This window comes from Fonsecaea multimorphosa, assembly GCF_000836435.1.
Source record: "Fonsecaea multimorphosa CBS 102226 unplaced genomic scaffold supercont1.1, whole genome shotgun sequence".
In the NCBI taxonomy this organism is placed as follows: domain Eukaryota; kingdom Fungi; phylum Ascomycota; class Eurotiomycetes; order Chaetothyriales; family Herpotrichiellaceae; genus Fonsecaea; species Fonsecaea multimorphosa.
This window is the reverse complement of record NW_015971635.1, coordinates 2084732-2100486: the sequence shown is the minus strand read 5'-3', so window position 1 is coordinate 2100486 and position 15755 is coordinate 2084732. Positions and strand designations below refer to the sequence as shown.

Sequence of the window (15755 nt, the reverse complement as noted above, 5' to 3'; positions counted from 1 at the left end):
ATTATGAGACGCTATAAAGACTGCTCTTATTCGCCTGTTGTGGGGATGGCAACCCACGAGGACGATTTGTCCCTGTGTCGATCAATTAACAACACTTCGTTGCTCAAAATTAGTTTAGGCTTTGTAACAGCCTCCTGAAATTGCTTTGTGTTCCATCTGCTCAGATCCTAAATTGCCGAATACTCTTAAACGCAACTCTCCCGTCCTTGATCTCGAGCACATGGACCGGCAGCCTGACCTTGACGCTTTCTTCTCCGGGTAGGTTCATGGGCGCCGAGAATCCCGCGACGTAGGACACTGCCGCCTTACATGTCGGACAAAACCATTTGTCTCCCGACCATGGCTCCACTGACGCGAAGGAGCCGGTGATGGACGACGTCGGGTCGACTTCACGGACGCAGACGTTGCAGAACTGATGATCACATGGACGGACACTTTTTTGTCGTCGGCTTTAGTGTCAGCCCAAAAGTAAAGAAAGCTTGATTTCAAGATCAGGGGCAGTCTTACACGCAGTCACAGAGTCTGACTCCACATTTGCACCGGGTCGGTTGAGTTGGATCGAGCGACGGCTCGGTCCTCACGCCTTGATCCTTATCCATCGCAGAGACAGACTTGACGTTGTCAAAGTCTCCCCCATCAACGCGATTCTCGGGTTGCTCTTCCACCACGAAGAAAGAACCGCCCTCTTCAATGTAGCCCATCGCATCGATCGGTGGCGGCGGCGGGACGATGTGGGTGACGGCTTCGTAGGAAGCCGGGTCCAGGATGTGAACATGCACGAGCCTCGTTGCTTTTGTATTCCAGATGTGCGCTGGATGCCAGTCGCGATAGATGTCTTGCACTGCAGGAAAGGAGGGATATGAGTTGTACCCGTAGCTGACGAGAGATGCGATGGCGACTTACCTAGCTTGCCGCCCGCGGCGAGCCCCATTGCTTTGAGGTCTTTGGTCGTGATCGTGGGTTTCTTTTCTGCCTGCGATGCTTCTTGTATTGGTTCACCTTGCTCAAAAGAGGATCCACCGATTTTTTCATCAGGGGCCAGTAGATCCTGAAGGTTAGCAATCCCATCAGCAATTCTCATGTGCGAAGTGGCTTCTTCAATTTGCCCCATAGGGGTTTCCCAAATTTGTTCATAAGAGGTCTCCCCTAAGGTTATCCTCCCGTCAGACATTCCCATGGACCAAAGGTCTTTTTCTCCAACAGAGCTGCCATCGTCATCCGTAATAGTTCCAGTTCTATAAGAGTCAAAAGAAAGAGAGATAGATTTCTTTTTCTTCTGCTTGTTCTTGCGTCTAGCATCACTAACAATGAAGGCATCGTGGTACGTCGAGGTGAACGCCTGGCCTGATTAACGAGACGTCGCCACCGAATCATAAGATACTTACTGGGGCGTCATCTTCTAACTGTTCTCCTGGAATCATATCAATCAATGTCGACGGGACAAGTTCAAACACTTCCTGTGGGTACAGCCTTATCGTGTCGCCCACTCCAAGCCCTAACTCACGTGGCGTTTTGAACTCGTCGAGGCTATTGTTCTGAAGATAGTCTTGAAGCTCTGATGCACTGAGATATCCATTTTGATCTTTGATCCAGGTGCGCAGGTTCCTCTCCAAGGAAGGAATTATCTCGATCTGCAGACCTCCGTGCCTCTCTTGCCCTGTCTTCTGACCCTCGACAGTATAACCAGACCCCACTGGTAGCGGTTAACGAGACAAAGCTCGCCTTTTGAGAACCAATTGAGAGGGCACTTACATGGCATGGCAACAAATTGTCTGACGATCCCAGGTGCGATGCAAATTCCATCGAGCCACTCCTGACCTGGGACGATCACATAGTCTTGAGTACCTTCCATATCTCCTGGCGCTTCTTTTGTCTCACTCATTTCAAGACCAGAGACAGCATTAATACGCCCCACAAAGAATCTTAATGCATAATATGTGCCGTATGGTGCTTCGAGGCTCATCCAAAGTGCCTCTCGTTGCCACATCGGCATGAAAACACCACCCTCCTGCACAATCGCATCGGGCAACCTGTCGGAATATTCTGCAACACTGTGAAGGGGGAAAGCTCCAAGAGAGCCAGGTAGCTGGTGGATCCTGTCATCATCTGGCATCCGCACTGTTCGATGAAATATGATCTTCAAGCCACGCGTATCCTTTAGGTTGTTGATCTTGACGCCGTAATCGTTCGAATCGTTTTCATCTATGTTAAGTTGGATCTGCCTCCCAAAAAATCGGTTGGTGTAGTCAATGAGTCTCTCGTCAAGATGAATGCATTCGCTGGTGCTGGAAAAGTGGTCTTGGACCACTTTAATTTGGTCGAATTCCAGGACTTGCGGCTTGGAGCAGCCAGGCTTCCACACATCCCCGTTGCAAGAGATTGAATCGGGACCATAGTATCCGAGCTCTACAATTTGGTTAGCCTTGATCTGTGGAAATTATAATAGAAGGGCCAGAGGACAGCGACAAACCTCGTAACTTGTCCCATAGCGCTGAAACTGGCAGATCGCCAGGCAAGCAAATGGTTTCTTCTGATGTCTCGATCACCGCAACACAATCTCCAGTCATATCTCCGTGAGAAGTTCCATTCTTCGATTCCCCGAGGCTTTGACATATCTTGTCCTGAGACTTTGGCCGCAGACCTTGAATTCGAAGGCGTACCTGTGGGGGCGTAGCATCAGAGACTTCATGGACTTTCTCTGTGGCCATTTTTGATCAATATCAACCAGAGCCTCTTTTCTCCCTGGGGCGCGCAACAGAGAAAAGTAGAAGTCGAGCCTGACTTTTATGTTCTCAGGCTGGAAGGCACCAACTGCGGATGAAATGACAAGCATCTCGCTTGACTCAGCCTCACCTGATGAGGTACTCGCCCCTCATGGGGCGCGCTGTCTGCCTACTTGAATCGTTGAACCCACGAATAAGATGTCCGCTTCGATATGCAGGCCAAGAAAAAGGCGACAGACACTGGACGAGACAGCCTCGAGCACTATCGGAGCCCCGCGACCCTTCATGTGAAACACGAAAGAAGTCAGCCGCATCACAGTATCGAGACTTGTAAATACCCATCGCGCGGTGCTCGGAAGGCAAGTGCTGGTGATTGTGTTACTTGTCCATCTGCCTCGAGCCGGATTCACGGCTAGGTTGGTCCTCATCATTCTTCTCGTTTTATGATGCGATCCCGAGTCCAGCCTGACAGATCACTTCACAGCGATGTCGTTCGGCTTCGGTGTCGGTGACATAATCCTGCTCTCGCAACTGTCATACAAACTCTATGGAACCTTGACCTCAGGCAGACGGAATGCAAGTCGCGAACTAAAGGAACTAGAACACGTCTTGTTTGGCTTACGTTGTGCTCTGGATCATTTACGCCATGTAGCAGAAGACATCTCGAAGGCAGCTTCAATATCTGGATCTAGCGACAGTCATGGCCGGGAAATGCAGCAGTCTTTGGATCAAATGATACAGAACTGTGCAATGACGCTAGAAGACCTGGACAATGCCACTAAGCGATACCGCGATAACGCCATGATCTATGATAACGAGCGTGACTCTGACTCCGGCCGAGGAGTCCAAAAAAGAAGGAGGCAGCTGAGAGATGCAGTCACCTCTAACTGGGCAAAGATCCGATGGGATATGGACAAAGACTCACTGAAGACATACCGCGACAGATTACAATCTCACGTTGATAACATAAATATGGTTCTGGGTGCCTTCCACTGGTAAGGTTGCTGTGGCTCCATTGTGGGAGATTTGAACGGTGTATTGGCAACCTGGCCCGAAGCTGACAAGCTGAAAAGATACACGCCCACAACAAGACTCAAGCGGAGAAGATGCAAGAATTTCATGATAACATGGTAAAGTCGAACTCGTCTCTCGAGCGTCTTGTGGAAGCTATGCATTCAATGCTGTTGCAGCCTAAAAAAGAGACAGTCCCTCCTGCACCTCTGATGGACATCGATGATAGCCTTGAGAGTCCCAGCGGATTCCTAGCCGAAACACCAACAACAAGAACGAGAGGTCTGGATTCAAGAGAAATCCAATCTGTTGCCGCATATCGTGCGCCATTAGTCGTGCTCAACACGATTTCCACGGGCGCAAACACGGCAGCCTCTGCCATGCCTTCCATTCTCCCCGACCACGACGTTCGCCCTCGTGTCAGAGCCGTTTCCGCAGGCGTGGCACCAGCACCTTCCCCCAGCTTTCAGCCACGTATTTCTCGAAAGGAACTCCCGCCTACAATCGCTTCTATCAACATAAAGCGGCAAACACAAGGTGCAAGGGCATTGGCGGACCTAAAGTCAAGTCTCGTTCCAAAACCACGCCCATCCTTCCTGGATCCAATTATCCCAACCTTCGCGCAACTGTCAGAAGGGTTGGAGTATGTCTTCACTCCGTTGCCGCGAAGCACTGGGCGGCAACTGGAAATCGCAAGACAGACCCGTATCAGCGAGCTCGAGTTGTGGATTCAGTCCTTGGATCGTCTGATCAACACTCTTGCCATCCCTCCTACAGGCTCTGCGATTGAAAGCCATAAATCGAGGGTTTCTGAACAGCGCAGCGACTTAATCAGCTTACTGTCGCAGATGAACGGGGCGATCGAGTCCTTGGCTCCGAATGTGAGGAATATGGTATATGAGGTGTTATCTGTTAAACAAGTGGATCCTATATTGCACAGAGCTGTGCCCTTGACAAAATCGGTCAGGACCCAGAAGGAGGTCGAAGAGTTTATGGAGGAGAGGTCGGCTTGGCTGGGGGGCCACACTGCTCGGTAGTAAATAGTAACAGTGAGAAGAAGCGGGGGCAAGAAGAGACATTGGTCTAGCTATTTCAGAGAAAAAAGTTCTCAGTCTTGGCCCTTTTGGGCCAGGGTGGAGAGGGTTGTTGATATAGACTTTCAAGTGGCCTTGTCTGTAGGGACAATTGACGGTGTTCAACGCCAATAGTCCAAATAGACGACGCATACCGCTCTCAGTCAATTGATTCAATCTCATTATCATCTAAACAAGAGGCAATAAACAGTATATTGATCTCCTGTTGCAGTGATTTGTAATGCTTATCGGTGTCAAGTGTACTCGGTACATTTGTCGACTTGTTTGCTATGCCCGGCTTTACAGCAAGGTATTCAGAATTCCAACCCTTGCAAGGTTCTCTACATTCCGAGCCCCACCAGGAAAAAGAGAACGTTTGAATCATCCACCCGGACAGAACAATGAACTAGAACCTCCACCCCGGGGTCTTTAACGCTTTTTCAACACGGACACCTCCAGCTTTGAGATCCCTACGATCCATTCCCTCATTTCATGCTCTCAGAGCACTCAATATTCCCTTCCCTTTCACACTGGGCACCGGACCCGCCCTCTTTAGGCAATTCCCAAATGCCCACAAATTACGTATTCATAACCACCGACGCTTGGACCTTGACCGCCCACCATCATAAAATTCTGGTGATCGGTCTCTTTTCCTGCCTCCTCTAGACGAGGAGACTTGGCCCGTATTTGAGATGGTCAAACCTTCCTCAAACCCTGTATGATGATTTTCACGGTTGTCGCGAACTCCTATGCCTTGGTCGTGGAAGAAATAGGGTGGATGTCGAGGTTGGGGAAGCAAATAGCTCTGGTGATTTCTGTAGCTAGCTTCATAGGAGCCGAAATTCTCCCTTTGCATTCGATCCCGCCCTTCGGTTCGATTGGACGGATAGTTCCACTCGGAATTGTGCTCCGAAGCCCTCCTGTGCCACGAATGGGTGCCTTGATTCCTCCGAGGCTCATACGACGACCGTTGATTCCGTCGATTCTCATAGGGTGGCTGTTCATTCCTTCGTCGCTGTTTTGGCACTCGGCGAGAGGCTTTAGAAGACGCATCTGGAAAATGGGAACTGTTGGTGTCATGACGCCGTCCTTTTCGTGGACCGACGGAGTCCTGTTGCGGCATCCTTGGATGAGGATGGGTCTTCTGTGCTTGGATTCTGAGGTCCTCTAAGTGCTTGGCTTTGTCATTTGGTAGGAGGCACAGCAGTTTCTGAAAAAGTGCCTTGCCAAAGTTTCCTGCCGATTCAGCCAAAATGCCAAAATCAGACTCTTCCCAGCAGGGACAGTGCCAGTGCACCTTGATAACTCCCCCCGTAGGCTCAGTATCACACTCGTGAAGCAGTTCATTTGCTCCATAAAGCAGAAATAGCTCACAAACATCCAGGCAGGGCTTGAGAAGCTCGGGTTTCTTTTCGTCCCAATCTGCATGACTTGCTAATTTGACGATCGTGTTCAGGAAAGAGGTCCATACCGTATGAACGTGGCACCGGCGCAGGCGCTGATTTGGATTCAGGCCGGCTTGCAAAAGAAGAGCTATCATTGATGGAACGAATCCGGCGATATCTCTGAAGTCACTCAGGGCGGATTCAAGCAGAGACTGCGAAGACGCTCGGTCGATTTGGAGAAGCCTTTCACCATATTTAGCTTTCACAGAGAGAGTCAAACCGTTAGATATCAAGAAGTTAATAAATGGCTGTTTTTGCCCGGAATGCTGGGTCATAAGACTATGCTGACCGAGGCTCTCGATCTCGTCCATCAATGTCAATAGTGGTCGACCGCCACTAGCCTCCGCTTGGCGAGCATAAAATATAGAGTCGTTGAAATGAGAGTTCATGGAAGTGCATCTGTCCCCAAAGCCGGCATTTTCAACTGCTGGAGCACTCTGATGCAGCTTGAACATTACAATAGAGGCTCGAACCAATGCTCGGTTTGCATCGAAGTCAGTTTCTGCGGTGCGGCGCAACAGAAGGCGCCATACTTCGGGCTTCTCAAGGAATTCCCGAACGGTCAGATGAAGAAAGTTCACATCCGGGCAACTCTGATCACAACCATCCTGTTCCCTCGATCTTGACGACCGAACGGCCTCGAGGAGGCCTGCACAACGGCTTTTGCAACGGGCACTTGTCGTAGTGATTCGATCTTGAAGTTCGGCTGCAGACGTGGCGAATAAATCGCGATTAGACGGGATCTCTGTCCGAGTATCGTCTGCGAATGAGAGTCCCAGCATTGAAAGCGAGCCTTTGGCGTGGTACACCAATTGTAGTAAACGGCTTGCTTGTTGTTGGTAAAAATGAGGTTCGATGTTCTGGAGCATCATGGAATACATCCCGTCAAGCTCCAGCGGCAGCTCATTGAGACGTTTTTGAAGGTCAGAGGATGTGTCGTGATTGGTCATGCCAGCTTGCAAAGATCTCACAACCAGTACAACCCACAGGAATACGCCGGAAGCTCGCTTGACCACCTCTTCTGTTAGGGAAAGAACTTGTGAAGAAAGATCCTGTGAGATCTTGCACCTTGGATGATTTGAAAGATTGTCGAATACGTATCTTTCAATGTCCTTCCGAGTCAAATCTTGCAGTCGAAGATGAGAATAGCTGCCGAAGGCCTCTTCGAAAACCATGAGAGGACGACTGGAAAGACAAATCTTGACGTTCGAATTCTGGCACAGCCGGTAGCAGAAGTCTGCGATTTCGCGGTGGTCACCGTCAAATTCATCTAGGCCGTCAATGAACAAGCAGAATTTGAGCCGGCTTTCGTTCTGGTTTATGAGTGCGGTCAAAATATGCCTGAGATCGTTGACTGACCACACATGCCACGCCGCTCCCAGTGACTTGAAGAAATTTAATGGCTGGTGATGCAGTTGTTGCCACAGACTCGGGAGCACTTCGCTGATCATATTCGGCCTTTGCTGCAAGATGCTGTAGATTAGTGACTGCAATAGGCCACATTGCGACCTCTGCATGCTGTTCCCGAGCGACCAAAAGAAGAAGCTGGCTATAACAACTTCCGAATCGCCTCCCCACACCTTCAACAGTTGTCGAGTATTCTCGTTTTCCAGGATATACTTGAAAAGAGTGCTCTTGCCACTCGCAGCTTTGCCGGTCATCCAATAGATGTCGTTCTTGAATTGAAGCCACTCGATGAAGTCGTCCCACGGTCTTTGGACCTCTTCTGAACGCAAAAAAAGCCATTTGAAGGTTTCTGCGTGGGCAATAGCCACAGCCTCCGGACGAACGTTCATGCTTTGATATGCGAAGCTTTGCAAGATGGCTCCTTTGGTAGTTTCTGGGTTGTTCGCTGGCAGTGTGGCATTCGCTGGCAAACTTTGTGGAGGGCTTAGAGTCCGAAGGTACTCAAGAGTTTTCTGCAGATTCAAGCCGTATTCGTCGATGAGCTTCGTCAGCGTTGTCGTTGCGTTGTCAAGAGATGCATTGATGAATTCGTTCCTCACAACCTGTTCTCTGCCGACCACTTCGGCTACGTCCTCCACCTTGGATTTGATTTGGCCAATGTTATTTTGGATCGACGAAAGGGTCCTTGCCTGCTCATTGATCTTATCAGTGGCTTCTGTCTGACACACCAAATTCTGATTGATTTCCGTGCTTCAATAGTCAGCCTCGTAGACACGGTGTTTGAGGGGACAAGCAGCACACCTGACGGATGTCATCAAGCGTAGCTCAATCTGTTGGCGAAACATTGCCAGCCGATTTGCCATGTCGTCTACTTCTTTCTTTGAGCAGACACATTTCAATGCTTGACGAAGGCTCTTCCATCTTCGTAATTTGCCTTGGGCCTGAGCCTGATTGAGTCTTCTGAGGAGCCTGTCGGCTAGTTCCGAGGAAGCTGATAGCAGTTCTCCCGGGACCGTCTCATCTGGTCCCAGCTGTTCGAGTTTCGTCTTCATGAGCAATAAGTCTGAAGTGACGAGGCTAAGATCCTGATGCTCCTTCAGCACGCCATCACCAGCACGATAGATTTGGTTTCCCTTTGTCACCACTTTCGCTGCGAAGTCGAGGAACTGTAGGACGCTGCTTGCCGCACCTAGGGCGCTCACGGGGTCAATCATCTCTGAAAATGGAACAGGATCTGCTCTAGAGGAGGAATCAAAGACGTTGTGACGGGCGCACCATGGGATATATGCGAGGGTGCGTGATTGTGGCTGCGCCACGTTGAGTGGCTGGTTGGGGCAGTGCCTGCATTATCAAAGACCACTGTTGTGACTTCTGTTTCGTTCTCTACGCAAGGCGTATCGACGGTTAACCTCAAACGTTCCGAAATAAGATGGGAGGAGAGTTCCATGTAACAGCAGAGAAACATAGATACAGCAGTTTCAACAGCTGATCTGAATGGGTTCGAGCCGGGAAGGGGCAGTATGGCCCAAGCCGCTCCAGGGACGGGCTAAAATTGGCCCCCATTTGGTGCTCAATGAGGCTCCCTCTCAATTTGACGAGGTACTAATTGACAGGGAGCGTCATTGAGCAGTATCTGCTCTGAGTGAACATGGGGCAGGATGTTCGCAAGGTCGCGAGGGAGATAGAATTCCCGGGGAAATACCTACCTAGGTAGGTAGGTATAGAGATACTTAAGCACCTGTAGTAAAACTCATACGACTGGGAGCCTCGGTGCGTATGTCGAGACACGGCAGTTGAACAGAAACAAGCCCATTACATAATAATCCATCGTCTCCTCTGACCCCCTCTCTGCAGATGTTTCCCGGGACATCGCGACAAACATTCTCTACTTCTCTGCTCTAGATATACTAGATCACGGGAGGTGAAAAGGGATTCCTAATAGTCCCCTCTATTTCCCTCCCTCCAGCACATCGCGCCTTGCACAAAATGGAAGGCCGCTGCCAATGCGGCAGCGTCCGCTTTCGCACGCCCCAGGAAAAGCCCATCAAGTGGTACATCTGCCACTGCCACGAGTGCCGCCGCCAAAGCGCAAGCGCCTTTGGCATCTCGGCCATCTTCCCACACTTTGATCTGCTTTCTCAGAGCTCAGCGCGGGACTCGGCGGGTTCTGACTCGGCATCATCATCCGCGCCGGACCAGCAGCAGCAGCCGGCTCCGGACGGGGGAGATACGGCGACGAGGGGAGAGAGCGATTTGGTCGGGGTTTATGAGCACTCGAGAACGACATCGGGCCGTCCCAAAAAGTGCTACTATTGCAAAAAGTGCGGGACTCGGATCATGAATGTCAGCGTCAGTCCGTCGGGTGACGCGAGCCACGTCGCCATCAAGGGAGGGTGTCTGGAGGGCATCGATGGAGACATTTTCAGCGAGGCCACGCATATCTGGACCAAGAGCGCCTTGGTGCCGATTCCAGAGGGCGCAGAGTCGTATCCCGAGGAGCCTCCCCCGAGAGCATAGTAGACGGAAAGGGAAGAGAACACGGGGGTATGAGGGCGATCATGAAGCCATCACTGTGCGGGGACTAGAAGGTATTGCCTATCAATTCTTCGGCATGGCTGCGCAATACTCTTTTCTCCTTCTCATCCAACCATTTCTCTGTGATTCCAGGGTTGTTTGGAGCAAGCCTCACATACGTTGTCATGCAGAAAACAGGCCTGCGCGCTGCCGCGCAGTATCAGGGGCAATTTTGTGTGTGATGCTGATTTGCTCCTCTTTGGAGCTGGATTCACACCACGCCATCGTGACTTTTGAGACTGCTGTATATGGCATTTGTCATACAAAAAGTCGTCGGCCTTTGTACAATAGTAATATTGAGGGTGTGGTGTCATGTTGCAGCCCTTTGCTCTTTTCTCTTCTTTCCCAGTTGTCGTAAGCTGCAAATCAGAGGTCTATTCCCACGTCTCCTGGCTCAGAATCATTCTTCCACTTCGTTCGCTTGGTGGGTTTAACTCGTCGCTGCCAGAACGCCTGCGGTCTCGGCGGGGTCCGCGTTCGCAGCAGCCACTTCGCGCTCCGCTCTCCGCCGTCTCTTCTCAATTATAATCTCTTTCCGCTGCTGTAGGAGCTTGACTTGTCTATCTTCCACACCCGTCAACCAATAACCAAATGAACCCCCAATGCTCGCAAACAAGGGGTAAACCCATAACGTGCCGCGTTGAAAGAATGGTCTCATCTCTATCCCGAGTTGGACGAATCGTGTGGCAATGCCTGCTGAATTGTTAAAACCAAAGCTCTGGGGCGTGTTTCACAGGGTACAGCGATAGGTACTCACCGAAACCGGCCCAGAACAGGATCTTGTGAACCATGATTGACTATGTTTCGCGCCTTGGGCGCGCCTGGACAGCGGCGGCAATCTGTCACTGGAGCAGGAGAGAAGCTGGCGCAGCAACCGAGAGAGACGCTGGAGTGAAAGTCTGTGGAGTAAGGTTGATGTCGCGGTCTTGGAGAGCTACCGAGATTGGAGAGCAGCTCAGGTGGACAGACCCTTTCACGCAACTTTTGGATGCCAAGTCAGAAGCGCGTTCTGCTGCATCTGCACTTGACCGTAGTGCCAAGGCCAGCTCACGCGACCTTCAGCCTTGTTGCGTCTGGCGAGGCTGTGTCAAGGCTTACAGACTGTAGCCATTAGCGACGGACAATGTCGGGAAGTGGCTCTCGAGTCTCCAGTATATACTTGAGCCCGCACAATAACAGATCAGAAATAAATTCAAATAATATACCTAGATACTCCGTAGTAGGGTTCTACCGCTTCCTAAGCCGCCTGGGCAATTTCCCAGTTGGAGTTTGGCGTTTTTGCGTGTTGTTCCTGAGTAATTGCTTGGCATTGACTCAGCAAGCACGAGCTGAGACTAAAGCCGAGGGATTCGCCTAACACTGCCATGACTGTGTAAGAGGCGCAAAAATAGCCGCACTGGTGGCCCTGACCAGCTCTCCTTTAATCACCCATCATTAGACGCGGGTCGTGACGTGGGAAAATGTCGAATCCTTCCGTGCTTGTATCTCCTACATCCCAGCATTCTCAGTCTCTGCTATGGACGACAATGACAGGAGAGTTGAGGACCATTTTGTGATCGCACTCCCACCATCTCAACCAGCTCATACTCGCACCACCATCCAAATGACTTGAGATCGTCCACGCGCCCGCAATCTCCCCATTCGCCGCCGACTGTTCCGCTGTTCCGCTGCCACTTTTCTTCAACCCCATTGAACAGGATGAGGGTCCGCCTTCGCATTCGTGAACAGCTGTGCCTGGTCATCGGCCTTACAAGTCTGTTATCGCTGACCGTCCTAACCGTTTCCATATGGACACAGACTGTGCATCATATGAACAGCGTAAAATGGGAAACTCTTATGGTCACCGCAAATTTAAAGGCCACTCAAGTAGCCCAGGACATCACTCTGATGGGGACATCAGTGCAGTCAATTGCCACCAGAGATGTTCTTCAGGATCTCCTTCGCGACTTCAACAACGGCAACCACACCCAGGACCTCTACGATGCCATACAGGTAGGTTGAGAATGAAAGTTGGCCGTCTCCTCAAACGGAATTATTGACGTCGAGCTAGGACAATCTCGTGGACGCTTTGTCGGGCGGGACCGCCGATGCAGTTCTCCTGCAAGCAGCGGTCTTTCCTCGCAGACCCCGGCCAGATCAAGGTGACAGTGCTTTGAGCAACGCGACCGGGAGGGGAGCAGCTCGCCAGATCGTGCTTCCTTTTACCTACAGCAATGGCACGGCAGTCCTGCTCGGCGACAGCCCCAGTGGTTATCCGCCTCAGCTCTATCCTAACCTCACCTATGGCGATCAGCCATCAGATACCACGTTTGCCCTCTATGAAGACAAGACGTTGTACAATAACTCGACGCTATTTCTCGGTCCGCTTTTCCTGCGCAACAAATCCGGCAACTCCTCCCTCATCTCGTTCACAGTTCCCGTCAACAATAACACCAGTCGCACCGATGTTCTCGGATGGCTCACCGTCGTGGTTGATGGAAAGGCACTCTACGACATTGTCGAGTCCCCTGTCGGACTAGGTAAGACGGGAGAGGTTGTCATCATCGGTCCTGCTCGTCCCGACAACCTCTTCGCCGACAATGTCGATGGTCGCTCGAATGCCGAAAATGCCGAAGTACCCCTTCAGTTTGTCCTGCCACCTTACAGTAATCGCCACTCCTTGCGCGCTAAAGATCCGTATCTTCCTTTTCCCATGAAGGCCTATCCAGCTGTGCTGCGTGCTTGGTCTGACGAAACTGGGGAGATCAACAATGCAGGAGCTCTGATGTCTACCCACAATGAGCAAAACAAGGGAATATCTGCCGGCTATGCCAGGGTATCTTCCAATGTTGTTGACTGGGTGGTTGTCTTTGGGCAGGCTCACAGCGAAGTCGTTGCTCCCATTAATAAACTACGAGATACTGTGCTCGCATGCATTTTCAGTGTGGTCGGTGCGGTTCTTATTGTTTCCTTGTAAGTGCCCCAGGATTCATTTCTGGTGCCTAGCATATGCTGATTCAGTTGCAGTCCGCTCGCCCACTTCGCTGTCAAGCCGATCCTTGCGCTTCGGACTGCTGCCAAAAATTCAGTGACTACATATGAAGCTTACGATCCCTCCGAAAAATCGTCAGACACTGATAGCGAAAATGCTCTTGGAAAGATGGACCTTGTCCAAGAGAAAGGGATAGTTCACAGTGTCTACAAAAGGTCAGCGAGAAGGAAACCTCTCGTACGACCTGTGCGAGTATTCAAAATTCCTGAGCGCGTGCCCGAACATCGCCATGTCGTACATGATGAATTGACGGATTTGACTCGTACCTTTAACGAAATGGCCGACGAGCTTACTATTCAATACGGAAGACTTGAGGACCGCGTGAAAAAGAGAACTTCCGAACTAGAGCAAAGTCGAAATGCCGCGGAAGCTGCCAACGAAAGCAAGACCCTGTTCATCGCTAATGTATCTCATGAACTACGCACGCCATTAAACGGTATCATCGGCATGTGTGCGATCGCCATGCAAGAGGAAGAGGTTACGAGCATCCGACAGTCCCTCAAAATCATCTACAAATCCTCGGATCTGCTCTTGCATCTCCTCAACGACTTGCTGACGTTCAGCCGCAGCTCTTTTGGTCAGAACTTTGCCATCGAAGAAGACACATTTCGCCTTGTGGACGTCGGCTCACAACTTGTGTCTATCTTTGAGAAGCAAGCGCGTGAATCTGATGTCAGCTTGCGAGTGGTTTTCATTGGCGTCGACTCAAAAGTACAGGGGGATACCGACCAAGACGACCAGGAGGACGCCATTGTTGCTCGGCACGACCTTACTGGTGCCATTCAGCATCAGAAAACGAATGTCCTGGCGAAGGGACCGGCAGACCTTGGAGCTCTGAGGGACATAGGTTTGAGGGGGGACAAGAATCGAATATTGCAAATTCTGATGAGTAAGTCCCCATTGCATACCGACTTCTTCGCATCACCGTATTAGACCTCCCTTTCTGTCTTCAATTTATGATTTCCCAAGCTATTTATTTATTGGTGACCAACCTAACCGGTGCGCAGATCTCGTAAGTAATGCGCTCAAGTTTACGGCCGCCAAAGGCGTCGTCGAAGTGCGAATACGATGCAAGGGATTTGTGGAACCTGAAGCCATGCCTGATGTGGCATACTCAAATACCACAGCTACGCCAGTTTCACCTCTCAATGCGCTACAGCGGCGCAATACCGAGAACGTCCAGCCAAAGTCATCGATGAAGGGATTATTGTTCGACTTCGAGGTCGAAGATACGGGTTCGGGTATCCCCGAACATCTGCAACAAGACATCTTCAAGCCCTTCGTCCAGGGTGACTTGGCTTTAAGCAAGAAGCATGGTGGCGTCGGCCTTGGGCTAGCGATATGCTCACAGCTTGCAGGCATGATGGGTGGCACTATTACCCTGAAGAGTACTGTCGACATTGGCAGCACATTCACTCTTTCTCTGCCACTCCGTTATACCAAGGAGGCTGTGCCTTCCGTATCTGACTCCCTCGCACGACCGAAGCCACGAAGTATATCCAGCAGCATCCAATTTGAAGCCTTCAGTACAAAGTCTCGCAGGTCAAGAGACCCACGGTCACCTATCCGATCGAGACAGGCGTCCGTATATTCTGCACAAGACAAAGACTCTCCGATGGATGTGCCCCGTCTTGTGGGGTTCTCTCAGCCATATCTGATAGACGGGAACGTGAGCTCAGAAAGAGTGGATTCGATCGGCCAGCTACCCAATCAAGAGAAAAGGCAAAACATCCACCCTCCAAACAACAGGCTGGCATCGATCATGTCTGTAACGACACCAGACGAAACGAATGAGACGGCGGCAATGAAGCTGGAAGATCAAGCAAAGACTACAGACACTGTCAAGAAGGAAGTACCACTTCTATCTTCAGGAGCTCCCGCGGAAGCCTGTTCTCTCAAGGTTCTGGTCGCTGAAGATAATCCAGTCAATCAACAAGTGATTCTCAAATTACTCAAGCTCGAAAAAGTGAACGACGTTACATTGGCGGAAGACGGTGAGCAAGCTTTGAACATTGTGCGAAAATTATACTCTGAAGTGGAAAGCGAGAACGAAAAGCCACGGCCTTTCTCGCTTGTTCTGATGGATATTCAGATGCCGCGAATGGACGGGATTGAATCCACAAAAAAGATGCGAGAGCTAGGATTTGATGCTCCAATCCTTGCCCTGACAGCATTTGACCATGAGATAAACCGAACAGCTTGTCGTGATGCAGGCATGAATGGTTTCCTTCCCAAGCCGATCAAGCGGACGGCTTTGAAGAGGATCCTTGAACAGTACAGGAGTCTGAATCAAGGAAACATGGATACTCAGCAAAATGACGATCGAAAAGACGGCGAATGAGCCTCCAAAGGAACTTGGGACGTTGATGACAGTAAGACAGCGCAAATCAAATGAGGATCCGACTTGTCCAGTTTGCAAGTCAACCGTGGAGAGACCCTCCAAGCAATTGCTGATTATGGTGGGACCACCCAGCCAGAGCACCTTAAATAG

At 50.6% G+C, this 15755-nt stretch overlaps 7 protein-coding genes across 7 annotated transcripts; 4 read left to right on the top strand and 3 right to left on the bottom strand.

The window, feature by feature from the left end:
* Positions 1 to 160: 160 nt before the first annotated feature.
* On the bottom strand, positions 161 to 2708 carry Z520_00785 (uncharacterized protein; the record flags this gene model as incomplete). The annotated part of the gene is made up of 6 exons (XM_016771305.1): positions 161 to 434; positions 541 to 841; positions 904 to 1339; positions 1386 to 1693; positions 1753 to 2406; positions 2471 to 2708. 6 exons carry the CDS (start codon positions 2706 to 2708, stop codon positions 161 to 163), a joined length of 2211 nt encoding a protein of 736 aa, XP_016638215.1.
* A 501-nt stretch (positions 2709 to 3209) lies between these two features.
* Z520_00784 (uncharacterized protein) lies at positions 3210 to 3722 on the top strand (the record flags this gene model as incomplete). The annotated part of the gene is made up of 1 exon (XM_016771304.1): positions 3210 to 3722. One exon carries the CDS (start codon positions 3210 to 3212, stop codon positions 3720 to 3722), a length of 513 nt encoding a protein of 170 aa, XP_016638214.1.
* A 107-nt stretch (positions 3723 to 3829) lies between these two features.
* Positions 3830 to 4771, top strand: Z520_00783 (uncharacterized protein; the record flags this gene model as incomplete). The annotated part of the gene is made up of 1 exon (XM_016771303.1): positions 3830 to 4771. One exon carries the CDS (start codon positions 3830 to 3832, stop codon positions 4769 to 4771), a length of 942 nt encoding a protein of 313 aa, XP_016638213.1.
* Positions 4772 to 5393: 622 nt separating this feature from the next.
* On the bottom strand, positions 5394 to 8873 carry Z520_00782 (uncharacterized protein; the record flags this gene model as incomplete). Its single annotated transcript, XM_016771302.1, has 2 exons — positions 5394 to 8409; positions 8461 to 8873. 2 exons carry the CDS (start codon positions 8871 to 8873, stop codon positions 5394 to 5396), a joined length of 3429 nt encoding a protein of 1142 aa, XP_016638212.1.
* A 772-nt stretch (positions 8874 to 9645) lies between these two features.
* Z520_00781 (uncharacterized protein) lies at positions 9646 to 10176 on the top strand (the record flags this gene model as incomplete). The annotated part of the gene is made up of 1 exon (XM_016771301.1): positions 9646 to 10176. One exon carries the CDS (start codon positions 9646 to 9648, stop codon positions 10174 to 10176), a length of 531 nt encoding a protein of 176 aa, XP_016638211.1.
* Positions 10177 to 10663: 487 nt separating this feature from the next.
* On the bottom strand, positions 10664 to 11024 carry Z520_00780 (uncharacterized protein; the record flags this gene model as incomplete). The annotated part of the gene is made up of 2 exons (XM_016771300.1): positions 10664 to 10926; positions 10991 to 11024. 2 exons carry the CDS (start codon positions 11022 to 11024, stop codon positions 10664 to 10666), a joined length of 297 nt encoding a protein of 98 aa, XP_016638210.1.
* A 907-nt stretch (positions 11025 to 11931) lies between these two features.
* Z520_00779 (uncharacterized protein) lies at positions 11932 to 15605 on the top strand (the record flags this gene model as incomplete). The annotated part of the gene is made up of 5 exons (XM_016771299.1): positions 11932 to 12225; positions 12284 to 13185; positions 13240 to 14017; positions 14078 to 14153; positions 14272 to 15605. The coding sequence occupies 5 exons, from the start codon at positions 11932 to 11934 to the stop codon at positions 15603 to 15605; spliced, it is 3384 nt and encodes a 1127-aa protein (XP_016638209.1).
* Between the last annotated feature and the right edge of the window lie 150 nt (positions 15606 to 15755).